Source organism: Amia ocellicauda, chromosome 18, assembly GCF_036373705.1.
Source record: "Amia ocellicauda isolate fAmiCal2 chromosome 18, fAmiCal2.hap1, whole genome shotgun sequence".
Classification (NCBI taxonomy): domain Eukaryota; kingdom Metazoa; phylum Chordata; class Actinopteri; order Amiiformes; family Amiidae; genus Amia; species Amia ocellicauda.
In genome coordinates, this window is record NC_089867.1 from 17,828,163 (window position 1) to 17,855,098 (window position 26,936).

Below are 26,936 nucleotides of genomic sequence, written 5' to 3' on the forward strand. Positions count from 1 at the left end.
CTTAAATTGAGATTGCAGTAATAAGCTTTCATATCGATCACGTTTTTGGTTATACTATTTCTGTGCTGCCGTTTTGCTTATTATTATGCTTTCATAAAAATATGTAATTATGAAATCGTATTTATTATAATTGTTATTAAAATGCGTATTTTCTACTCGCATGTCAAAAATAATTGTATTACTGTTGCACACATTTAAACATCTTACCTGCAGATGTTTTTATTTTTTATTTTAAATTTAGTCCTTGGAAGCAGACAGTACATTGTCCCGTGGTCGGCACATCTTGTATTGCACTTCAATATTTGCTCCATTTTCTTTGTTTGGAAGTGAACAATTGCCTGCACTGGCCACAGCAGCCACAGTCGCAGAGCTGCGTGTTACTGGCTGGGATATCGCTGACTAGCAGTAGCAGCTTCATTCTGCCGAATCAGCCGCTCTTATAGAGACCGTAAATACAAAATAAAAAAACTGTTTTGCAAAAATACCACACACGGGCAACTTCAGATTCCCCATCACTTGTACACTTTGATGTTAATTACGTATAAGTAATCAGTAATCTCTTACTCTTTTTAAAAAAGCATCGGTAATCACAATACAGGAGTCTGCTTCTGTACAAAATACAAAATACACTGTCTGCTTCCAAGGACTAAACTTAAAATAAAAAATGGAGACCCATGATCCACGCCTCCCTGTAAATCCTGCCCTCATGGCAAACAGCGCCAATACTTGTAAATAAACAAACAAACAAACAAATCGAAAGCAAAGAAACCGGTGGCGAAAGCAAAGATGGCAGCATCGCAACCAAAGACAGGGACTGCAGGCGAGCGCGCCAGAGTTTTGCTCTCGATTATTTTTTGTTTACAATTCTATACATTTTGCTTTCGATTGTTTTATCGAAACATCAACTTTTTCTCATGTTTTTTTTTTGGTTACAATATTTTTTATTTTGAATTCTTTACTTATACCTAATTGCCAATTTAATTGTTGAACTGTGTATACAAATGAACACATTTCAATCCTTCATCCATATTAGAATGTGTATTACATTTTGTTTCACTTCTTGAACTCAACTGCTTTTATTTTTTAATAAAGAAAAAAAAAAGTATTCCAAAACAAATGTAACAGTATTCTGATTGCGTTACTGACTTGGAGTAATGTATTGGATTAGGTTACTACAGTGGCTCGTTCAGGACATGAAAAAGAAAACAGCCCATCTGGTTATCTCGTGATCACGATATAAATTACCTCCCGTTAACTCGTGATCATGACATAGCGTTATCTCTCACCATCAGGGAGTGATGCCATTTTCATGAGACAGTGCTGAGACTGGGGCAGTGCTGTGTTGACACATTCGGGTTTATTCAAGGACTACACATCAAAGTAGTGGCCACCCCTTAACTGGCGACACAGGGGCTTTAAATACTATATTCAATTACTCAATTAAACATCGAACTGCACGGGACCGGAGGGGGAGAACACAAAACGTGTAAATGTGATATAGGTGTATTTAATCAAAGTAATCAAAGTGAAAAACGTACAATGGACTGAGACCGCTACATATGTAACAGCAGGGGCATGTTTGTCAATTTTGGGGCCCCTCCACCTCTACCTGTCATGAAACAAGCTTTTAATCACAAACAATAAGGTCATCAACAAAAGATTGTCATCAACAAGTTCTCTTTTGGAAATCACACTGGAAATACTTAAGCTGTGCTAAAAACAAATAGCACTATAGTAAGTCATAAATAACAGTACTTATTCAATTCAGTAACTACATAAATAAAACCTGATCAAATTTCGTTTGATTTAGAGCGAATACTTCTATATGTCCTACGATTCCAAAACAGCCTTTAATTAAATCATTCAGTTATAGCCACGGCAGTTGTGGTCTTTTCAACTGTTCAATCTCACCCCTTTTTATTGATAACTCTGGCTACATGGTTATACCTAATCAGGCTTCCTAGAAACGATAGAACAACCAGGCATCAATCTGCCTGCTTGTTTCCATGGGGTGCGTTCACATCGTGCAGACTTTTGTCATTCTGCAGGAATCTGACCATTGAGTCAATGAATGCTCAAACTTTCGTGTGACTTCAGAGCTATGAGTACAAACACACACTTCTTAGCATAACAATACTAAATACTGAAACAAAAATTGCCCACAATGATAAAAAGTAAATTACAAAATGCCCTATTGTATTTTCTGGTATAATAGGCTATGAGGATTCTAAATTAAAATTAAATTATATTCTCACAGCACTGCTCATTGAACGGCACAATGGAATTAGAACCCGGGTCTCCTGCGCCAAAGTATAGATACCTCACTGCAGCACCAAACAGAGAGGCTCCAGTAGTGCTACATTCAAAATAAAAGGCGGTATTAAAAATACATTAATTTTATCTGAAAAAATAAGTCATTTGTTGCAAGTTACATTTCAGCTTGTGATATAACACTGGTACTAGGCATCAGGGGCCCCGCGCAATTGCGTGGTTTTTGTGTTGGGAAATCACGCCACTGTGTAACAGTTAAAACTGTGTAAAGCCATACACAAACAGTGTCATGCTTATCAAAAGGGACCACTGTGTGGTGATTCAGACCACTCGGTCCATGTGGTCCGGACCTCAGCAAGTGTACACAGAAGTAGTTATATAGGGCACTCTTTATGAGGGGTTAAGGGGGATTTGACCTTTTGACCTTGAACTTGAGTTTAGTTGTCACTGGATAATTAGCATATTTGTGGGCGGGGTTGACAGGGCACTGGAATTGTAATATTTGTGGGTGGAGCTGACAGGGCCCCGAAGGAATGTACAGGGTGTGGGGGTTCTTCAACTGTTTTTCAAACCCTCCAAAAGATTTGTATTTAAGCCAGACTGATCCTGTAGTAAAATAGTATTTTTTCTCTCTATACGTGTGAAGTGATTCTGGGTCTTCAGCATGTCTGACTGTATCTATGAGAAAACACCCGAGAGGAAAACTCGGGCTAGGGTTCCTTCACGATATGATGTGAGACTCGACTGAATCTGGGAGCTGGAGGATGATGAGACAAGACAGGGATACCGTTTTAAAATGGACAAGGGATATGTCGAGCTTTTTGAGATAAGGGCTGGTGAGGAGATTTTGTCTACGCCTTTTGTAACCAGAATTGAGTACGCTTACGAGGATTGGATGCATGTAAAGGACTGGACAAGGGAAGGGGATGTGGATAAAGCATCAGAAGCGTTGAAACAGTGGAATAGAGATCGTGAAACTGCTCCGCTGCCTCTGATGTTTGAAAGTCACAACTGGGAAAGCGCTCTATCTGTGAATCATAGTAGAACTGTAATGACTCTGACTATGATCTGTAACCAGATTTGTCGCCAACAAACCGCAACAAATCTGAGGTCCCTATTGTACAAAGTATTGGAAAAGAAAGTGGCCGACGAGTGCCTTTTCTCTACAGATTTTACTGTCGACGATGCTCAACTTTCAAACCTGGAGCATTTAATGGATGATGTGAAAAAGACTGAGGGGTATGAAAACTGGGCGGCTATGATCGCTATTGCAAGGAACGATGTTAGACCATTTAATCAACATTTAAATAATCTTTTACAAGTCATGTTTAATGAACGGTTGTTTATTTTTAAAATAACTCATATTATTGTTTTATACATGTATGTAATCGATGTGTGTACTTATAAAATAAAAGCCGGTGTAGTAGTGGATATAGAGCAAGTAACCAATCAGTTGATATCTTTTTGTTTAAATAATGGGAAAAATTGCTGTATGTGTTATACTTTTCTCAATTGCTTAAAAATGGGTTTGTACTCTGAAAATTAAAAAAAGAGTCTTTTTCTAAACTTTTTGGTCATTGTTTTTGTGTGCTCTTACAGAATGTCTCGACAACCTCCTAGGATGAAGGAATTGTATTACAACCCCACCAAAGTAGGGAGTTTGGGGGATTGGGAGGGTTTCCGGGGAGGGCTGTCAGAACAGGGTATTAACGCAGATAAGATTAGTGTGGCCGAGTGGTTGTCTGCACAAGATGCTTACACCCTACATAAACTGGCTTCACAGCTAACAATACTCGAACGTATCTCGATAGAGTTAAAGAGTTTGTGAACACTTACAACCACAGTTATCATAGAAGTATTAAAATGAGACCTGTAGAGGTAGATAAGAGTAATTCTTTTAAGGTCTTTAAAAATGTCTATGGCCCATTTAAAGCCTCAAAGAAACAGATTTACAAGTTCAAAGTAGGAGATGTTGTTAGAGTTTCAAAGCTATGGAGACCTTTTGTAAAAGGTTACGAGCAAACTTTTTTGGATTAATATTTCACCATTTCAGAATGCGTATCTAGAACCCCGCCGGTGTACAGGTTAAAAGACTACAACAGGGAGTCTATAGAAGGTACTTTTTATGAGCAGGAGTTACAAAAAATTGTAGTGGGGAATGAAAAGATTTTAGGGAAAAAAACTGAAAACAGGAAAAAATATGTGTTGGTGTGGCCTGAAAAGTTAAATAGCTGGGTTTTGGCTAGTGCGGTGCTGGATATACGGCCGGTATACAAGTGAAAGCTCACGGTGGATCTTTCATTATGGGTCATGAAGATGGAAGAGGGAGGATTCTATGTCACACTACCTAGTAACGCGTCCCTCGACATTTATCCTAACAACACCATTTCTAGTTTTATGGTGAAATTTGTAAAACCTATAGAACTGCAGGGGCCCTGGGAGGTGGGGTAGTCGTAAATACAGTACCCCCACACTTGGGCTGTAGTACGCGATGAAAACTCGGTCTTTTCAATTTTGCACGTCGGAATTAAAAAACAGTGGACTTTCATATTACAAGACGGCTATTATGAAAATATTGAAAAATTATTAGAAGAGATGAACAAACAGATCTCTGTAGGGAAACAACCTGTCAGATTACATTACAGTTCGATTAAAAATAAAGTTTACATGGAGGCCGCGCCTACGATAAGAATTAAAACCAGCGGTAACCTAGGCCGGATTTTTGGGTTTTATGCTAACAAAGAGGATGAATTTAAGGATATAATAGATCCATACCCCGCGGATATCCGCGCAGGATTTTACACCCTTTATGTCTACACGGACATCATTTCACACCAGAGGGTGGGTGATAGTTATGTCCCCCTTTTAAGAAATGTACATATTAAGGGTAAAAACAACGATGTGGTCACAATTACTTATGACAAGCCACATTACGTACCTGTCTCCAAGACTCATTTTGACAATATTACGATCTAAGTAAAATCAGATCAGAATATGTACATACCCTTTCGTTTTGGTAAGGTTATAAGCAAACAACATTTTCGACCTGTGAAACATTGTGTACACGGCTAAAATGACTATCATGAGGGGTTATGTCAATCCTAAAGACTATGTGAACTATTACAAAATGCAGGCCGGTAACGGTTTGCCCGGGTTCGCTGGAGCTAATGTGATGTATGGGAGCTAAATAGGTGGACTCTTTCGAGGACTTTTCAGGATGGCTATGCCTCTTCTCAGGAGAGGCTTTGATATAGTGAAACCACATCTTAAATCGTAAGCGATGTGATCAGCAGCGCTATGACCAGATCCGCCAACAATGATAATCAGGAGGGTTCGGGTCTAATGGTACAGCAGACTGTAGCAGAACTCGTAAGAGTAGGCAGCCGAAAAAGAAGAAGAAGAAAACCGTTAAAAGAAAACCTAAAAGAAAGTCAAGAACCTGTTCAGGATATATATTTTAATCATGGCTTTTGTACACAACATGTCAGAAGAATGTGTGAAATCAGAACTGGATCTGTTTACGATACCCTGACACGCAAACGAGTATCGATAAAAGTATCTACGTGGAGATTCCGCCTCTTTCGGCCATTTCAGAATCCGCCCCTCTGGAATTTTTCATAGCCAGTAATGGTGAAGATTATTTAGATTTAAATAATACCCTTATTTTACTCACTTGTAAAATTATGACTGAAGAAGGACAGGCTATCGAGAGGGAGGCCAAAGTGGGGGTTATCAACTACCCGGTGGCCACCATCTTCTCACAAGTGGACGTAACCCTGGGGGATAGACTGATAAGTCAAAGCAGCAATACATACCCCTATAGAGCACTGATGGAGTGTATACTTAATTATAGCGAGGAGACTCTAAACAAACAGTTCAGCCCCAGGCTGTTTGCCAAATACACACCGGCCGCCATGGATGTCAAGGATCCAGGTGGCACCAACGCTGGTCTGAAAAAAAGAGCAACATTTTCTACAGCAAGTAAAACAATTGAGCTTTTTGGTCATGTTCATTCCGACATATTTTTTCAAGAGAAATTGATGCTCAATGGGGTTAATATTAAGATAAAAATTATTTGGAACAAAAATGAGTTTTGTCTGATGAGCGATGATGATGAAAAATATAAACTCATAATTTTAACGGCCTCGCTGTTTGTTAAAAAGGTGTCCGTTTCACCAGCTGTTAAACTAGGCCACACTCAGGCTCTAATGACCGCTAACGCCAAATACCCCATTGAAAAAGTCTATATTAAAGTGCACGGCATCGCGGCAGGAACTCGCGTTATGAATCAGGAAAACCTCTTCCTTGGACAGCTCCCAAAACATGTCATTATCGGGCTGGTGGATAATGATGCATTTACAGGATCATATGCAAAGAATCCATTTAATTTTAAACATTATAATGCAGAATTTATGTACTATGAACTATGTACGTTGATGGCATGCAGGTCCCCGCCAAACCTTTTCAACCTGATTTTGAAAATGGTTGCGCGGTCCGTGAATATTAGTCTAGTTCTCGCTACAGGGAGACATCTGAAGGACCAGCCGCTGCTAATAAACCGCGCTGAATACATCAACGGCTACACTTTGTACGCCTTCAACCTAACCCATGATGAAGAGTGCGGGCAACATTTTTTGCTGGTGAAAACAGGAAACATGAGACTGGAAATACGTTTTAAGCAACCCCTAGCCGGTACTGTAAATATGGTTGTGTACGTCGTGTTTGACAATATTATAGAAGTGAATCAGAGAAGGAATGTGCTCTATGATTATTATTAAACATGAACACCAGAGAGCTCACTGCTGTCATGAACTGTAACCCCCACATTAAGGAGCCTTTAATCACCCGTCCTTTAAAAATAAATTCACCTTGGTTATTCCAGGAGGTCACCCGAGAGGTGTTAAACATTTTATGTAGAGTATATTTTGCATTTCTTTGACTTCTTACAGGCATGCTTTTCAATACATCTGATAAAACCGCATCAGTCTCTACAGGGTCTTCTTCTTCTGTTTCAATAACCTCACTACTTTCAGAAAGCTGCTCTTTCTTCGAAGGCAACATTAAAGTTAGAGTACTCTGGCTTTTTGCACCCTGCTTAACGATATTCAGATATCTTTGTAAGGTGGCTGTATAAAGCTGTACTTTTTCATAAGGGTTTAAATCGCTTTGCGACAATATAGACTTCATTTCAGAGTCTAGATTATTTTCCACAGTCTGTCGGAGGGATTCTGGTGGCAAGGGGTTTTTTCTTAGTTTGTCAAGTTGTTCTTGAGGAACCAAAAACATTTTTTGGGTGTATTCCATCGCTACTATACAGATCTGGAAGCTAGAAGACTGGTTAAGAAAGGTAAGGCTATGCTCAAGAGGGGTCCGATAAAACCACCTTTCTCTTCTTTTTAACGGATAACTTCTTGTTAGTGAGGACCTTGACAACAGACTTTTGTTTTTTTAGTTCACCCAGTTGAAAAGCTGTTAAGGGTATGTTGCCCCGTAGAACGTTTAAGGCGATTTCACATAAAGTTTCTATCAGATCAGAAGGGGCGGCCAACAACACAGCTTTCCTCTGACGAGGATTACCCTCATATAATAGCTTTAAAAGCGGTAGGTTTCTTCTTATCCTGGCCGACATTCTATTTTTTATTTCTTCTCTTCAGCACATAGACTACAGGCCAATCTGGGGACAGCAAACCCGAGTCGATAGTCTTCGGGAGTTTACACTTTTAAATCCACTAGCAAGTATCCGTAAGGTTTTTTGGTCGTGTCTTCGAACGATTCCAAAAATAATTTAGATTGTCTGGGGTACATTTGCCGGGCCAAAGTGTTCACCTGCAGCTTATCTCTAGGATTTTTGAAAGTAATAATATAATTAGCATTTAAATTGATTATTCGTTTTTACCTTGAAAAAATCAATTTTGAACTAGATAGACGATGCTCAAATTTCTATGGTGTGTATATTTTGTAAAAGCTTTCTCCACTTCGCTATTGTCACTAGCCGTTTCCATGAGATCGTCTATCACTATTAAATTGCATTTGTCGCTGGGTAACAAATCATCGTCGCAAAGCGACGCGGGGACACCTTCCACAAATTTAAGATTTTTAATTTTAACCATTAACTCATCGTACAGAGGTTGCCAACATGAGTAACACCAAACTATGTTATCGAGAGTTTGGGTTATAGCTGTTGCTGAATTCTCTAAAAGCCTTTTAAGAAAAAAGCTTTTACCAGAATCGGAAGGGCCCGATATAATACATGAAAAGGGGTGTTGCAGTCTGTTATCGAATACCCCATCAATATCCATAGGGTAGTGTATTATAGTCCGGCAAAATAACTCTTTTGTTGTACACTACCCGAAACCTTTTCTGTAGTGGCCTGTTTTCGAGAGTGTAGAGCTTATTATTTCAGACAATCTGATTTCCAGAAGTAATCACCTCTTGAGGCTGAACGCCTTGATCTAGGCCTACAACATAATTTTGAACCAAAGTCGTTAGAGACTTGATATTGATCAGTTTCTTGTTAGTGTGATTCAAAGTTATACCTTTCACCTTCATAAAAGTCTTTCCTGAAGCTGTTTTATAAGCGTAAGTCTTTGGACCCCCCAAAACAAACTCTACGATGTGATCTTGGGGGTCTAGCTCATTTGTTAACTCGCCCAGATAATCTCCAAGCGGCGGCATCCAATCACCTGGTCTGCTGACAAAGACTACAGAGTCTGTATCATGATATAAAGTTCGCTCCTGCAGACGCTCCATTAAACTATACAATTCTAATCTAGCATAAGCCGTTGTAAAAACAGCTATAAAAACGTTGACATTTCCCGGCTTGGTAGGGAAATTTTGAGGGCGTCGCCACTGCACCTGAGCTACTCTGTCATTTAAAAATCTAAAGTGCGACAAATCTTGCTCTTTGGAAAACAGAAATTGAAGAAACTGCTACGGGTCTTTAATCAAGGTTGTGTTTATTCTATTAGACCGCTCTCCAAATTTACCCCACAGACGATTTAGAATCAGTTTTGATATCTGTCTCTTCGCAGGGTTTACAGTTATGTTGCTCGGATCCAATCTGATTCCCTCTTTTTCAAGATATTTCTGAATATAGCTCTCTTTACTGGTTTCATCGGTACACCATGAAGGGTAGCCGGAAGCCTCCTGCTTCCCTTTAAGGTGCGTCATGATGTAATCGGCAAAAAGTGTGTCAGATTTTTCAGAGAAATGCCAAACCTCGTACACTTTACCGACTCTGTATCCTTTCTCAACCGCTTTATTAAGCTCCACGCTGCACCACACCCCTGTCAACGACCTCTCATCATCCGCATGTGGACACTCCACCATCTGGTTTTCAGTTTCAACACAAGTTCTACCATTCTACCATTTTACACCAAATATTTCATCAAGATATAAGAGTCATACCCCCTGGCATTATGAACTATGAATGTGTAATCTCGATACTTTGGACGGCAATATTTTTGAAAGAAACCCTCAACACATGACTCACTGGCTGCAGCCCACTCGTGATCCAACATGTCTATACAGTGAATATAATTCGCTATATGAACGCCTCCTTCCTGCCTACACTCAAAGTCATAAAAGACATACTTGTTATGTAGGGGCGCCGGTTTAACAGACTGAATGAAACATTGGTGTTTGGTCTCGGGTGTTAAGTCAGCGTTACATAGATGACACCTCAGAGCGACACACTTGTGGGTTTTATCCTCTTTATAGGTGTACTGTCTGTAACACTGGAGACAGATTTTTTTTTTATCGCAAGGGCTGATGCTTTGACCCGTATCCCCCACGTATCCCCTCTAGATTGTAGATTGATAGTCTCCTGCAAGGTTGTAGTTAGATCTTCTTCTTCTTCACTCGATACGACACTGGTTGGTGATGCAGGCGGTCCAGGCGGTGTTTGGATATGTGTCAGGGAGTCCTGGCTCCTAACTTGCGGAGACACCCGGGCGGTTTCTCGGGGTGTTGTTGGTGAATAACTGGGGCTGCCTTGCTGTGTAATCAGACGCAGTAATGAACTGTCTGAAATAGATACCGATGAACCTGAAACACATGAGAACGGATACATTTAATCACAACTGGTAACACACCCCAGTGAAGACATGAGCTCACGACCAGAGCAGACCTCACACTGAGCTCACAGCTGTGACCTGGTCACTGTGACCTTTTCAACAGGGGGCGCTAAATATCCTCTATGTAAATTAGATAGTCAACTCCGCCTAATGTAGATAGGAACATTTCTGTTACCCGAAACGGTGCATTATGGGATTTGCATGAAGTTTTGGTGTATTTTTTTTCCTCTCTACATAATGGAAAACCTGCATAATTCCAGTCTTCTCTTTTAAAAACGATTGGATTTTTAACACGATGCACCTGGATTGTATTAGAGCAGCCCTTCTCACAGATGGGAGAAAAGCGGGAGTTCACTCTTGTTTAAACACTGAGTCTGTGGTGGCTGTGAAGACCCCGCACTCCGCCATTTCTCAGGAGAGAATCAGTAAAGAGCAATATGGTAAGGCATTTTCATTTACTTCTTTTGTGTTTTCCAGAAAATTGCGATCATGAATAAAATAGAGATCATAGCCAAAGCAACTGCAACCGAAATATGCAATATTTACTAGTCACTGTAGCTGTGTCAGTTTTCTTTACTAAACACTAGAATCGCCGACATTTCGCACCACATACAACCGCAGCGCCCGAACAATGCGCGGCTGCTATGAAACGGCTGTGTGAGGAAAAATAAAGACTTGGATAAAACTTAAGTGAAAATTAAAAGTGGTTTATACATCGGTATGCACATATCTAAGCAGATTTATACATTTATAAAACATAAATAACCAATTATACAAAAGCATAAAACTAAGACATCACATCTTGTGCAAAGTGAAGCGCTTTGAAATGGCGCCGCTCTGTGCACTACAGCAGACTGCAGCGCTGTACCGCGTTATTTCATTATCATGATCAATGTCTGATCAAGGCTTTGATCCGGATCCCGGGTTTGACTGAATTCCAAGGAAAGTTAGAAACTTGCTGAGCCGGTCAGGACAAGCGAGAACTCAGTGCAAATCTGTTAATAAAATAATGATAATAATGAATAGCTATAGAAAAGCACGTGTTTCAGCAAACAACACAATTATAATTCTTTCACACTGACTAATGTATTACAAAGACCAGTTTGTCGGCTACATTATTACCGCAGGTCTGGGGGTTTGAGAAGAAAGTATTTATAACTTATTAATTATGAGGAGTTTACATCTGAAATGCCGTATTTAATGGAAATATTTAATAACAGAACAGATATGCGGGAGAAATTCACATTCGCACTTTTGCACAAAAAGCGGCTATAACTGCTCTAGTGTTAATTAAGTTTAAAACAGGCTACAGAGTAACAATAACAAAACTAAAAACTAAAAAACGCCAGAGGTTTATTAAAATACAACAATTACATTATAGAGAAACAGACCCATTAAGAGTTCTTAATGCTTTAGAATTGGTGGAGGCTGAAATACTTTGGATATACTGTTTGACCTCATTTCAAATAATATTTTTATGACTACATTTATGAATGTGGAATAAGATTAAATAATGATCACTTTCTTTTTCCTTAGTGTATTCAGTGAAGGCCACGTCCACTCCCTGACATCAGGTATGGTCTTCATTTGTAATGAAAAATATTTGATCATTGTCTGTTTGCTTGAAGTCATGCAGGTGGAAAAATATGGATTCTCTTTAAAATTAAGTAATTTGTAAATATTTTCATTCTTCCAATTGATGCTATAATTGTTCTTTACCTTTTTTGTCTTGCAGCAAATACTAATAATCAATTTATCATTCTTAAAACAAAAATTGGAGCATCTGGAGCAGAATCAATGAATCATCATGAGGGATCAATCCTAATAAAATTAATTCCTGATGAGGATGAACACAACCAGTTGGTCGACAAAGTAGAGGAGTTTGAGGGATTTTCAGTAAGTGTAATCACATTATTACAATTGTGATTTCCCCCTTTGCAATATTTATAGCTAACTGATTACAGTATGTCATTTTAGGAAAGATTTTGGGCTTTAAAATCAACTGGATTGTGCTAAGTGTTCAGGTGAAAAAATTAAACTGTTACCAAACATTAGTCATCCAATTGTATTATTTTTTTAATCATTTTTGCAAGAGTAGTATTTGTATAATGTATCCAGTGAACACGCATGAATTTCCATTGATATTCCACAAATTGTGTTGTATTTACAGCTTGATTTTCTATTCCAGAATGTGTGAAGCATTTTCATGATGAGGTGGCGGTAGAAGTAAAACGAGGAAAATTGAACAAAATGAAGACTACAGTAGAACTCTAAGTGCTTCATCAAATTGAAACATTGTACAGATCACTAATAAATACATTTCTGAACATATTACTGTGTGTGTTTCTTGAATCTAATTACTGAATATCCATGTCACAATGAACCCACAGTGTGAGCATAGTTAGCTCACAGTTAGCTCACAGGGAGCTCACACCGTGAGCTGTTAGGTCACAGTTAGCTCACAGGGAGCTCACGCTGTGAGCTCAGTGTGAGCTCACTGTGACCTCTCTGAGTGGTTACAGATTTAGTTCACAGTGAGCTCACATTCTTCACTGGGACACACACACACACACAACTTATAAAAAAGAAAAAAATAATAAAATAAAAAAATAATAACAATAATAATAATAATAATAATAATAATAATAATAATAATGAATATAATAATGTAAATAACATCCTTAAACAAACAATATATTATTATAATTATTCGATTTATGTAGAACTATAGCTTTTAAATGAACTATTCTTACACTTATTAATACAATATTGTGTTCAGATTATTATAGACCATTCACAATAAAAATATTAAAAAAAAGTTTAAAAGAATAACTACTAGATAATCTAGATTGTTGTATTACAATAATAATAAACAACGTTAATCATTGTCTCAATAAAGCGGGTGCTACGAAAACATTAATAATAACGGTCTAAGTAAGTACATTGTAAAATAGCAGCCACCCGGACAATATTACCGTTTCTTAAATAATCGTTTTAAATACTCGGTTGTAAAAACGTATAAACGATGCAAACAGACCGTTTAAATGCAGACGTCTTCTTAGATCTGGCATTGCTGATTCATGCTCATCAGCACTTTCGGTGTCTTAAATGGAAACATGTATTAACATGAGTTAATACCCTAGGTCAGTCTGGGCGCTGCAGCCGGGTTACTTTCACTTTCAAATGTAGACTACTACAGCCCGTTAAACACTACAGATCCCAGCATGCGTGCGCATCATTCTGCTCAGATGCCACAGAGCAACCTGACAGCACCAGACAATAGAGCCATTGTGCGCACTGCGTACAATATGAGCACGGCTCCATCTCTCGGGGTGATGAAATGAAGGTCTCACTCACCCTCAGAACCCGTTATTTTTCTGTAAATACTTGACACAGGCCGGTCTGGATAGGTCATCTGATAAAAACAAAAAATAAAATAAAAAACCGCCCGTATAGATCCATAATTTAACATCACACATCCTGGCGAACTATTACATGTATAAAATGAAAAGTATAACCTACGCGGCTCAGCGTTTGATGTGCTGGGTCGCTCGTCATCTAATGTCGGGAACAAATCTGAAAGTAAATATGATTATATGAAAAAAAAATGTACATACATTCATAACGCGTATAATTAATACGGTCGATACATTATTAAATGAGTCTTACCTGTATTTATTGATTCGCTCGAGTAGAAATCGAGCACATTGTATGGGGCGCTCTGTAATCCTGCAGATACACCACTACCACTACCACATGTGTTATCTTTTAACACATAGCGGCTGTATGTATCTCCTGATTCGTAAATGTTTTGCAGTAACCATCATTCATTAAATCGATATGATGTTTTTATATCTCCATACATCCTAATGGTTAAGATTAATGATTATATGTTGATAGCCTTACAGGTTTCCAACATCGTTTCGGATAGAATTCTTTACTACATTATTGTGTTAAGTTAAACTTTTTTTTTTAATACAAGCGACTAGAGAACAGCTCGTTCTCATCAGATTCTGAGCCCTTGAGTTAAGCGTTCCAGTCTGCACTCGGTATATGTGTAAACACACAGACACAGACACAGACACACACACACACACACACACACACCTTGATCATTGTATTTATGCAAGCTTTACATTAACTTTTTATTTAAATAAGGTGTCTGATATTGTCTGTAACTCTGGAAATGTATTGTATTGTGTAGTAGTAGATTATATTGTTATATATTATATTGTTATATATTATATATTTATCGATCTTTCCATTTCTTTTAATTTCATCTATGTTCAGGGTATCTGGGCACGTATGTTTTACACCATCTCTTGGTGAGAAGACAGCTTCTAACACAATCAAGATCTCTAGACATTTCTCATTATTACTAAGTAGTTCTCAAATTGTAAACAGACCCCCCTGTTTTCAGTGCCCTGTCAACTCCGCCCCCAAATATACTTCTTCACCGACCCGAGGTTACAAAAGATGTAGACATCTCCTCGCCACCCTCCTCTAGCTCAAAAAACTAAAAAAAAAATTAAAGAGTGCCCTATATAACTACTCACAGATGAAGTCTTAAAATATATCATTTTAAGCAGGGATAACTATAGTAAATGGTTATCTGAATTATTCCACTCCCTGTATTGTACGGAATAATAATAACAGTAAAAGCATTAGTATTATAGTAATAACAATAAATACGTATGTGACCAACACATTTGAAGCGCCCCACTCAGGATTCAAACCACGTTAGTTGAGCACCTCTAGCTCTACAGTGCTGTGTTCTGCTCACTGTACCACCCTTTTGTAAATGTGGTTAGGTATTCTAAGGGGTTACGTCATTTGTAATGTGTTCATTATGCAGAATGAGTGTATTAACGAATAGGCATGAACATGAACATGTTTATTATTATTATGATTGTAGTTTTCATAGTTTTTACGAGTTGTGTCAAGAACACTAAAACAAATGCAACGCATTCAGTTCCCTTTCAAATTGAAAGACAGCCATTACATAATGGGAAGAGCCTTTTTCCCTGCCAATCATTGAAAGTATGTACCAAAGCTGCCCAATAAGGCCCCTGCTGTCAGGAGAGACCTGCCCCCGGCGTCTGTGAAAAGTCTCCTCCTGACGCAGCTCCCTGCCATTTCTTCGTTCACCTGCCTGTGAATGTGCTGACGGTTTCGCTTGCAATCCTAAAGCTTGAGAAGTGCACTCCCCTACTCTTCGGAGTTCGGTTCCTCATCGGATTATTTTCCTTTGATTATTATTTGCTCTTCAGAGCTCAGACTACGGTCTTTTTGTGTATTATTACTATTATTATTGTTGCGTTTTCAGCTTCTCTTGGAGGTAAGTGCGCAGTAGGAGTCTCACTCGGAGCCGGCTTCGGTCCCTCCTCTGAGATCTACTGCACGATTTTACCTTTCTGTACCATTTTTATTCCTTGCAGATTTGAGTGGCGTAGGAGAGGGTAGAGAAGGAGTCTACTCTACGGAACTGCCTCCCCGCGGTTGTACCACCCGCTCTATCCTGGGATCTTGATCTCTGTCAGCGGATTTTAACCCGCTCGACACGCCAAAAACAGCTCTCGACACACCGAGCTTGTCGATCCCTCGACCTTGTCGACATCGAACAACCCCACCGATCCCTAGACCCTGCTGCTCGACATCAATCAACCTCATCGATCTTTCGACCCTGCTGTCGACATCGATCAACCCCACCGATCTCTCGACCCTGCTGTTGACATCGATCAAGATTCTCTCAACCTCTGTCGGGGGATTTTAAACCGCTCGATACGTCCGGAGTAATCCCTCGACTCCCTTGTCAATATAGATACCCTGTCGATCCTTTGACCTTTCTGACGATATTGACCGTGGAATTCCTCCCTGTGTCCATCCCGTGTCGACCTTGACTGACCTTGTCAACCTTCGTGTCGCATCGACCTCTCAACAACACGACCTGCTCTCAAGCTCTGGACGCCCGCATCGACCTCTCGGACCTCGACGTTGACAACCTCGACTTAAACATCGAGGGGGGGTATCACAGCTGATGAGTTTGGTGAAGCCCATCTGCCAGAAGAGCGGTCGACCTACTTAGAGAGTCTGAATGAAGGAGACTTCCTAGTTTCTGCTCTCTTTTATAAACCCCTCACTGCCCTCACTCTTGGCAAAGTGTTGTCAGCTCTACCTGCTTCACCTAGCCTTGTTCTCCTTAGCTCCTTGTTCTCCTTAGCTCTTTGTTCTCCTGGTTCCTTGTTCTCCTTTAGCTCCTTGTTCTGTAACCTTGTGTCTCTCTCTCGCTTTGTGTTCTGTATCTGTTTCTCTTGACCTCCTGGATTTCGACCTTTTATCTGTGACCTCGACCTCGCCTTTGGATTCTCCTTGGTTTCTGTCTGCTCATTGCAGTAGCTCTGCACTTGGGTCCTTTCTCTATCAGCTTAACGGTCCTCTCACGAGGTAACCGTGACAGAACACTTTGCCACTAAATGGACCCAGCGATGCTGACCGCCTTCACTACCCGGGGGGCCATGATCGGGGAGAATACGCGGCTGCTCCAGGGGCTTATTGCCAAACTGAACCTGGTGCTGGAGCACCTTCCCGTGCAGCACCCTCTCCCGGTCGCCCAGCCAAAGTTCCAGGCCCTGGTCCCGACCCCTGCCACCCGTCCAGAGGTCCCGAACCCGGCCGCCGCCGCCGATCCAGAGGTCCCGAACCCGGCCGCCGCCGCCGATCCAGAGGTCCCGAACCCGGCCGCCGCCGCCGATCCAGAGGTCCCGAACCCGGCCGCCACCGCTGATCCAGAGGTCTCGATCCAGATCCAGATCCCGGCCGCCGCCGAACCAGTGGTCCAGTTCCAGATCCTGATCCCGGCTGCCGCTGAACCAGTGGTCCTGTTCCAGATCCCGGCTGCCGCCCAGCCCGAGTGCCCAGCGGTCGCCGCCTTCCACAGTTTCCCTGTCTCCATCTCCCAAGCCTTCCAAGACTCCACCTCCGACGGCTCCGCTTCCTACAGCTTCCGTGGCTTCACCTTCCCAGCTCCCAGCTTCTGTGGCCTCATCGGTTCCGTCCACCAAACCTCCAGCACCTCCTCTGCCTGACCCGGACCCTACCTCTTTCTGGAGATCGTCTTCCAGTTCTCCAGACTCTGCATCTGTCCGGAAACTACCTTCTGGCTCTTTGGATCTCACCTCTGTCCTGCAATTGTCGTTCAGACCTCCAGACCCTGTCTTTGTCTTGTGGTCATCTCCTAGACCTCCTGAACTCGTTCCTGTCCTGAGGCCATCTCCCAGACCACCTGAAACCGTTCCTGTCCTGTGGCCACCTCCAAGACCTCCAGAACCCGATCCCATCCCATGGCCATCCTTCAGACCTTTTGCCCCTGCCTTGTGGCCACCTCCCAGACCTCCCGACCTTGCCTTATGGCCACCCTATAGAAATCTTGCTCTTTCCCTGCATCTTGTCTTCTGTTTCCCCACTACCTTTAGTCCTAATCTTCTTTCCCGTGGCTTTCCCCGCTGTATCTAGTCTTATTCGGCTGCACCGAGCGTGGAGGGGGGGTACTGTCAAAGTTCCCTAGCCCTGACCCTCTTCCTCCACTAGAGGCCGCCAATGTTCCCTTGCCGTTTCCTGTTCCCTTCACTGCTTTCCTGCACTTCTGCTTCTGTCCTTTGTTCTCATTGGTCCTGCTCTTGTCTTCCTAGTTTCTGCTCTCTTTTATAAACCCCTCACTGCCCTCACTCTTGGAAAAGTGTTGTCAGCTCTACCTGCTTCACCTAGCCTTGTTCTCCTGGTTCCTTGTTCTCCTTAGCTCCTTGTTCTGCTTTAGCTCCTTGTCCTGTAACCTTGTGTCTCTCTCTCACTTTGTGTTCTGTATCTGTTTCTCTTGACCTCCTGGATTTCGACCTTTTATCTGTGACCTCGACCTCGCCTTTGGATTCTCCTTGATTTCTGTCTTCTCATTGCAGTAGCTCTGCACTTGGGTCCTTTCTCTATCAGCTTAACGGTCCTCTCACGAGGTAACTCTCTCATTAATTTCTAATACATTTTAGGACAGCCCTATAACTCTTAATATGTCACCACAAAGTGGACAGGGAACAGAAGATCACAACAATATTAATATGATACTTCATGCTCTGCGCAGTTGGCGCCCGTTTCTCAGATTCTGTTGGCTCTTCTGAGAAGCAGCTCGGCCAACGTGACTTGCTTGCTGTCCAATGGCATCAGTCAAATATTTTTCACAATGCACCTCCCTTTCCGTAATTGCTTCTGAAAATGCGGCAGCAGCTGCTTTATTTTTTTCAGCACTTCTAAATCTTACAGCCACTGCAAATCTCGCAGCCCCTGCTTTATTTTTTCAGCAGCTGTTTTATTTTTTCAGCAGTTGCACTTCAGGGCCACCGTACTATACATATAGTTAAAAGCATTAAATACCAAACATTTGGAGCAATTGTTGTTATTTGTTTTCCAACTGTGCCCTGCCAAAACATTTACACATACGGAAAATAAATATATTGCAGTATATTATTATTATTATTATTATTTTTTTTATTATTATTATTATTTCTTGGCAGACGCCCTTATCCAGGGCGACTTACAACACAAGTGCAAAAATACAGTAAGTACAAGGCATCAATCATTACAAATTCAATTTAACTAAAACATAGCCAAGTCAAGATAATACATTTTACAAATTCCAAATTACAATTTACACAAGTACAGTACACAAGTACAGTAAGTGAGGTCCTACATCCTGGACGGTGAAAGCTAAGTGCTTTCAAGATGTAGGGTCACAGTCAGGGGTTACGGGACAAGGAGAAAAACAAATCAAGAATGCAAGAAGCATAATAAAAACTGTGAAGTGCTATCTAGCAGGGATAAAAGGACTAATATTACAAGTACTGTCAGAAAAGATGCGTCTTGAGTAAGTGCCGGAATGAGGTCAAGTACTCTGCTGTTTTGACTTCGGTGGGCAGGTCGTTCCACCATTTAGGGGCCAGGGATGAGAAGGAGAAGGAGTATATTATAAAAATATGTGGACATATCATGCAATATAATGTTAAATATATTTAGTTCAAAATACATTTCCCTAAATTATATCTAAAATGCATTTAAGAATATATTTACATTAATATATTTCACCAAATGTATTTGTAATTTTTACAAAATATATTTCACAAAATATATTATTTCCAACTTCAATAAAACATATTTAACATTGGATTGTATTGAAATGCCCGAGACTCAAACTCAGTTATTGGAGGTATGTATTGTCTATTAGCCATTGTCTAATTTGACTGGACAAAGTTGGGGCCCAAGTGGGTAGTGGCTAGTTAGGCTGGGCTCAGTTGGGCTTGGGCTTTAGACAGGGGTTGCCAATATCTGCAACTCAATAGACCTGTATCTGTCTTAACTCAGTTCAATCAACTGGAATCTTCACTGCGGCTCAATTTGAAATAATGAAATACATATTCAACTAAATTAGTGAATAATGCTTTTAAAAGCAGCGATCTATCCATTTATCCATCTATTAATCTATAATGAGTTTGAGTCGTACAGGCTCCGAGCTGTCGTGATATGCTCTGTTGTCAATCAAGTTTGAAACCCTTGATACTCGGAGCTGATTGGAGGAGAGACAGCGACGCGACAGAGGGAGGCGGGGAGAAGGTTTGAATGAGTCGAGCGGGGAAGATAGAGATTTGGATAAAAGCTGCCAAAAACGGACTGTTTTCCTTTTTGCTTAATATTAGTTATGTAAAATGTTTTCCTGAGCGTTAAGAAATAAATTAAGAGACAAGGATTAAAGACTTGTTGCTGATGTGTGTTTCTTGTGATTGGGAATGACGATTAGAACCAGAGTTTCCACTGAAACCAGAGCAAGATGCCGATGGAGACTTCAGACAGCTATGAGAAATGAAATCCAGTGTTTCTATGTGTGTGTAACTCTGGGCTATTTTTTGTTTTGCGCTTACAATTATTCTAATGATATGGAAGTTGTACAGGTGATCAATCGTTCAAAAGCTGATATATTCTATCAAACATTATTATTTTTATTTTCTCTTTGTTTCATCCCTACTGATTCTGTGAACCAAATCCAGGTAAAAAGCATAGTTTTGACTTGTCTAGTGCAAGTGTCAATACTTGATTTGTGTAAACATCACATAAATTATTTTGTATTCACGCCCCCATTACTGATAATAATGCTAATCATTTAATTCTCTCCTTACTAATTTATTTTCACAGATGCAACCAAAGAAATGTCCGGGCACTAAAAAAAGGGACATCAGGAATACTCAACGAAATATTCAACGAGCTTCGTCACCAGCTGAAGCAGGAGGACACAGCCCTTCATCTGGACACTGTGTATTTCAGTGTTAATGGCCCCGGGGCGGAGGTTTAGAGCTTCCACTGTACCTGTGCGCGTCTGGAAATCCATAGTCTATTGCGGCAATCCATTCACCTGGTACAAGTATATACATAGTTTTATATTATTATTGCTCGTTTTATTGTTAGTTGTATTTGTTAAGTTAATGTAGTTTTTAGCAAAAGCTATACAGTGCTGTGACGAGATACGTTCAGAAAACAGTGCTGAATACAAGGTAGTAGCCAGATCCATCACAATGCTGCGCCCTGTAAGCGCATCTTCCAAATTTGAGGAAATTAACATTTCAATAAATGGCACAGAGCAAGCCGGTGATGGCACAGGTTTTGATTGTGACTGAATTTTAGTTGATAGTTACTGTTCATTGTTTATTATTATTTATAAATACTTTATTACGTTATTTTAAAGTATACTACTGTAAACTAAAAAGTGATGTATATCGCATTTCCATTGTTTTATTTGTTCTAACAAAAAGTGTTTTTCTCTCTTAAACCCGTAAAGGGTTAATGAAAAACACATTTTGGTTCTTTTTTTTCATCCATCATATATTTACATTTTTAAAGCAATATCAGGTGTTAAAATCTGGTATCTGGGAAGGGTTTTCATCTGGAGTTGAAGTGGTTAAGAGGACAATCAAGGTGTATGTTTTATATTTAAAGGTATGTTAAGGTATGTTAAGGTATGAGCGTGGCATGGTTGTTGGTGCCAGACGGGCCGGTCTGAGTATTTCACAATCTGCTCAGTTACTGGGATTTTCACGCACAACCATTTCTAGGGTTTACAAAGAATGGTGTGAAAAGGGAAAAACATCCAGTATGCGGCAGTCCTGTGGGCGAAAATGCCTTGTTGATGCTAGAGGTCAGAGGAGAATGGGCCGACTGATTCAAGCTGATAGAAGAGCAACTTTGACTGAAATAACCACTCGTTACAACCGAGGTATGCAGCAAAGCATTTGTGAAGCCACAACACGTACAACCTTGAGGCGGATGGGCTACAACAGCAGAAGACCCCACCGGGTACCACTCTTCTCCACTACAAATAGGAAAAAGAGGCTACAATTTGCACAAGCTCACCAAAATTGGACAGTTGAAGACTGGAAAAATGTTGCCTGGTCTGATGAGTCGCGATTTCTGTTGAGACATTCAGATGGTAGAGTCAGAATTTGGCGTAAACAGAATGAGAACATGGATCCATCATGCCTTGTTACCACTGTGCAGGCTGGTGGTGGTGGTGTAATGGTGTGGGGGATGTTTTCTTGGCACACTTTAGGCCCCTTAGTGCCAATTGGGCATCGTTTAAATGCCACGGCCTACCTGAGCATTGTTTCTGACCATGTCCATCCCTTTATGACCACCATGTACCCATCCTCTGATGGCTACTTCCAGCAGGATAATGCACCATGTCACAAAGGTCGAATCATTTCAAATTGGTTTCTTGAACATGACAATGAGTTCACTGTACTCAACTGGCCCCCACAGTCACCAGATCTCAACCCAATAGAGCATCTTTGGGATGTGGTGGAACGGGAGCTTCGTGCCCTGGATGTGCATCCCACAAATCTCCATCAACTGCAAGATGCTATCCTATCAATATGGGCCAACATTTCTAAAGAATGCTTTCAGCACCTTGTTGAATCAATGCCACGTAGAATTAAGGCAGTTCTGAAGGCGAAAGGGGGTCAAACACAGTATTAGTATGGTGTTCCTAATAATCCTTTAGGTGAGTGTATTGTAATATATTTTCCAGGAATATATGATCGTGTATTGAAACAGATATTAAAATATATCTTTTTTTGAAATAATATATTTTGAAAAATATATTCTGCATATATTACATTTCCATAAGAGTGGCTCCATGACGACCCTATAAACAACACTGTAAAAGCAAGTTGTACCATGAAAACTACATATGAAGTGCAATTTTACAGGAAAGATGAGCCACGCAGGCTCTGAATAGGCGTGTCATGAGTAATCGCCGGATTGTGGTCAGGGATTCTGGTGTCCTGATACGGAATATAAAGCTCAACACTTCGAGTGCAAATAATGAAATGGAAACAATTAAAAGCAATACGTTACACAACCTTATCAGCAGAGATCAATTAGCATGATAAAGTGGGACATGCTGTGATGGAAACAAACACAGCATAATACAAAATGATCTGAACTATTAAGACTTCATGGATAAGTAAACATAAACCAGATTTGAATTAATTGATAAGATTTAACAATTAGGCTACTATTTAACCCGTTACTTTCAATTTTAATTATTTAACTTGGATAGATAGGTTGTGGCATGTTTCTGCTGTTTACCAATGGTAGCCACATTGACCTGGGATAAATACACACTTGGACCTGGTAGAGAAAATTAACCTCTTAATTTCATTGCTAAATATTCAACTCGTATAAATAAATGTGTGCACAGACAATAGGAAGCTGCGCGAACAAAAATCTGAGAAGAAGAAGCCCACTTCAGCCTCGTGTGTGAGCATTTCATACGTGTGTATTCAATTTCATATATGTGTGTGTAACCCAGGTTATTTTTACACTTTGTAGATGGTCCCTTATTAAGAATCCCTTAACACTTTTCGAAGGGAGTTAGAATTTATTGGTGACCCCTTGAGCGCGCAGCGTCGGGTTTTTTTGATCAGCCAGTTTAGTTTTATTCTCTACTTAACTTAAGTGGTGAATACCTGACTATCGCTAATTGACTGAAAATAAATTATTATTATTAATATATGTATTTGTAACTAGCTACTAAAGTTCCCACCGTTAATTATCTGTGGAAAAGTGGTATTTTATCTTCGCTAGAAATATATATTTTTACCCTCTGTTTTCTACCAATAAGTTATACACTTATTATCTCGGTTAATTTTGCTTTCCAACTATTATCTGGTTATTGTTCAATCAGGAGCTAGTCTGCGCATATACAGTAAAATTGCGTCTTGTTTAAAAGCCGATCTAGCGCTTTGCATTAAGTTATAAGTTTGGTGTTATTAATTCATAAACGTTGTGAAAGCCTTAAGCAGTGGTGGGTTACATGTCCCAAAAAAGTTTGAATTATTTCCTAAACGGCCGCTCATAAAGCACTGCTCTACGGGCTGACAGACACTGTGGAGATTTTTCAATAAATTAGTGATGCTTACTTCATTTTCGTTTCCCACTTTAAGGACATTTATCTTTACATATTTATATATCAATAAAGACATACAGCAGGTCTCATCACGCATCGTTTACTTCAGTAGATGAGAACCCCCCAACAGCAGTCAATGGATCCATATGTAGATGCTGTTTTGGCCAAATTAATCTCAATAATCTATAAATGATTAGATTGGATTGACTGATTAGTTTAACTAGAAATGATAACGTGTGAAGAAGTGTTTGGTTGGAGAATAAGTGACAATCTTCACAGCATTAATTTACTAACTCATTCAGATTACGATTTGCATAATACATTGGAAGGATCAGCTGTGTGGCTTTTAAAGCATTCTGCAAGAGTCCACCGCTGAGCCAGTGCACTGAGACAGGGAAACGGGGCACGATGCTTATTTTACAATCCGCCAAATACCTTGTTGCACTGAAAAGCATGCTTCACAGGGAGCTTCCTTGGTCAGTGTCAGTAAGTATCAGAACAGAACATTGTATTTTCTGCATGTCACATTAACAGCGTTTTACAAATGTTTGTATGATCCTGGACTGTCATGATTTCTGTTCCTGACGGCCACAGATCTGGTGACTCCTTCTTTTAGGAGTAGTATGTGTCATAATGTAACTTTTTTTTTAGTTGTGTTTGTTGACTTTGTTTCCAGGTTTACGGTGGACTTCTGCACATAATGAACAATAACCGCTGCCACCTTGAGATGTGTGTGGACTCTTGGCCCGACTTCAGCACTGTCATTTGTCGACGTCAGAAACGGGTATTTGAAAACCAATATCATAATGAAGACATGAATAACTATTAACCTTGATGCAATATAAAATGATCTGTAAGATTAAGGTAAGGGTTAAAGGTTTTAAACTTGACCCCTCATATCCAACTCCAAATTCAAATAATATTGTAATTTAGAGAGCTGGAGTCCTGATTAGTGTTGTGATGGTTTGTAATTAGGATGAAAATTGGGTTTAGGATTAGTTTTAGAGTTGAAGTAAAGTAAGATTCTGTTTAGAGAGGTTGAGGTCTGAGATAAAGGAAATGAGAATTAAATGGAACAAAAAATCTGGACATGATCAATTCAGAAACTTCCAATAAGGTGCATGACCCAGCAGGAATGGCTTAATTTTTTTTCTCTCTGGAGGTTCTGGTTTGTATTTGTGTTCCATAATTCATTTTTTTGTTTGTTTTTTAAATCATCGTTCTAAGGTCTTGTCAAGTCATCACAAAATGTTGCCCAATCTATGCACGCTGTTTACAAAGGATGTTGCCAGTATGCGGATGATGCTAATGGACGGAGTAATCGACTGCAAAGGGGATATGATAATCTCTGGTAAAATGGAGAACCACTTTACTAAAACCATTAAAATTATTGTTTTAAAAGTGTCTTCATTACAAACTAGTTATACATTTCCTAACCAGAAAGCAGTATATATATTGAGGTAACATCTTCCTTGTAATTTCTGTTTCTCTGAACAAGCTGTCCCAAGCTCGTGCTGTGGTCTGATCCAAGAGATCGCCAGCAGCAATGGCATGGAAGTGGAAAATGTCAACATCTGTATTCAAAACAATCCAAAGTATATAGAGTGTGGGAGGTAAGTATTATTACAGAATTACAGAAGTCCAAGAGCAACAATATCATGTGGTTTCATTTGTTACATGTTAAAGTAATTTTTTTACTTTCTGGCAGAAGAGGGGATAAAGCTGTACCACTTCTAGACTCCTTATTCCTGTTAAGATGTAGAATTGAAAACTTCTGGCAGTGCCACAAAGTTCAGTTCTGTACAGCGATACAGTAGTGTGTCCTGTGACTGGACATCAGTAGCCTCTAGATCTCATCCTTAATGTATGTAACCTGTATTCTGTCTTACAGGAGTGATTTGGCATCAAAGGTTTCCAGTCTGAATGTCTCCCACGCTGAACTGGTGTGCAGCCGCTTTGCCTATGGTGGGAATGAACTAACTCGGAACCACGTGAGGAGCTGCATCCACAACTTCCCCAGCTGCTGCATCCTAGATGAAGGAGGCAACCCCGTCTCCTGGAGTTTGATGGATGAGCTGTACTCAATCAGAATGGCATTCACTCTGCCTGAGTATCGCAAGCAAGGATACATGAAGACCGTCACTGCTGCACTTGTAAACAAAGCAAATTCACTGGGCTTACCAGTCTATTGCCATGTTCTCAATTCAAACACAGCCTCACTCAATTTAGTGAAATGTGTGGGCTTGACCATTTACCCGGAAGAGTATAATGTTTTTGCCCTATTTGTGAGTCCAGAAAACCAACAAGGCAATTAGAGTAACTACAACACGGGACACCTCTCTTTAAATGCTGGTAATTAAGTTATCCTAGTTACTGAAAAATCTCTCCAGTCTGCTATCCCAATCTGTAGTGACCTACATCTAGCCTTAATCTACTGGTGCAGGTATCCTTATTACACTGTAAATCCTCCCTGAATACAATGTTTTTTTTCTTTCCTGTGCAACACTTTATCTTCCCCCCCCCCCCCAGTGCATTTCCTTTGGTTCCAGAATCTCTTCTCTGCTGTTCATGTTCATTGGAATTGTTAGCCTGTATGAAAAATAAAGTACTTACATTGCAGGACTCGTATGCAAATGTAAATGTAAAACTCAGACTTTAGTTTTTCATAAGAGGTTGTGTTTCACATGGCTGTAAATATCTGCAGATGGATTCTATCACATACTAAAGATAAGAAATAATATAAAACAAAGGTTGAAGCATCTTTATTTTACACTGCACACTAAACTGATAATGTAAAGGCTTCCAATGCTGATTACAAAGATGTAGAATCAGTGAACAGAAATGCTATGGAATAATTTTGGATTTCATAATTGGGCAATTTGTAATTGATGACTCAAGGTAGAATTGTGTGGCTCACAGGGATCACCCTTGCTGCCCACAAAGATTTCCATTTGACCTGTAAGTATACAAAGCATCTGGAAAGTATTCACTTTTTCCACATTTTGTTATGTTACAGCCTTATTCCAAAATTGATTAAATTCATTATATTCCTCAAAATTCTACAAACAACACCCCATAATGACAACGTGAAAGAA

General features: G+C 40.0%; 1 protein-coding gene across 1 annotated transcript; it reads left to right on the top strand.

Annotated features, from left to right (window-relative positions):
• Positions 1-24,207: 24,207 nt before the first annotated feature.
• On the top strand, positions 24,208-26,492 carry LOC136713603 (glycine N-acyltransferase). The gene is made up of 5 exons (XM_066690733.1): positions 24,208-24,327; positions 24,518-24,625; positions 25,069-25,192; positions 25,340-25,454; positions 25,733-26,492. The coding sequence occupies exons 1-5, from the start codon at positions 24,250-24,252 to the stop codon at positions 26,154-26,156; spliced, it is 849 nt and encodes a 282-aa protein (XP_066546830.1). The 5' UTR covers positions 24,208-24,249; the 3' UTR covers positions 26,157-26,492.
• The last annotated feature ends 444 nt before the right edge of the window (positions 26,493-26,936 follow it).

Coding starts and splice junctions, on each gene's coding strand:
- LOC136713603 (XM_066690733.1), top strand. CDS start 24,250: ATGCTTATTTTACAATCCGCCAAATACCTTGTTGCACTGAAAAGCATG. Junction 24,328..24,517: donor AGCTTCCTTGGTCAGTGTCA/GTAAGTATCAGA, acceptor CTTTGTTTCCAG/GTTTACGGTGGACTTCTGCA. Junction 24,626..25,068: donor TTTGTCGACGTCAGAAACGG/GTATTTGAAAAC, acceptor CATCGTTCTAAG/GTCTTGTCAAGTCATCACAA.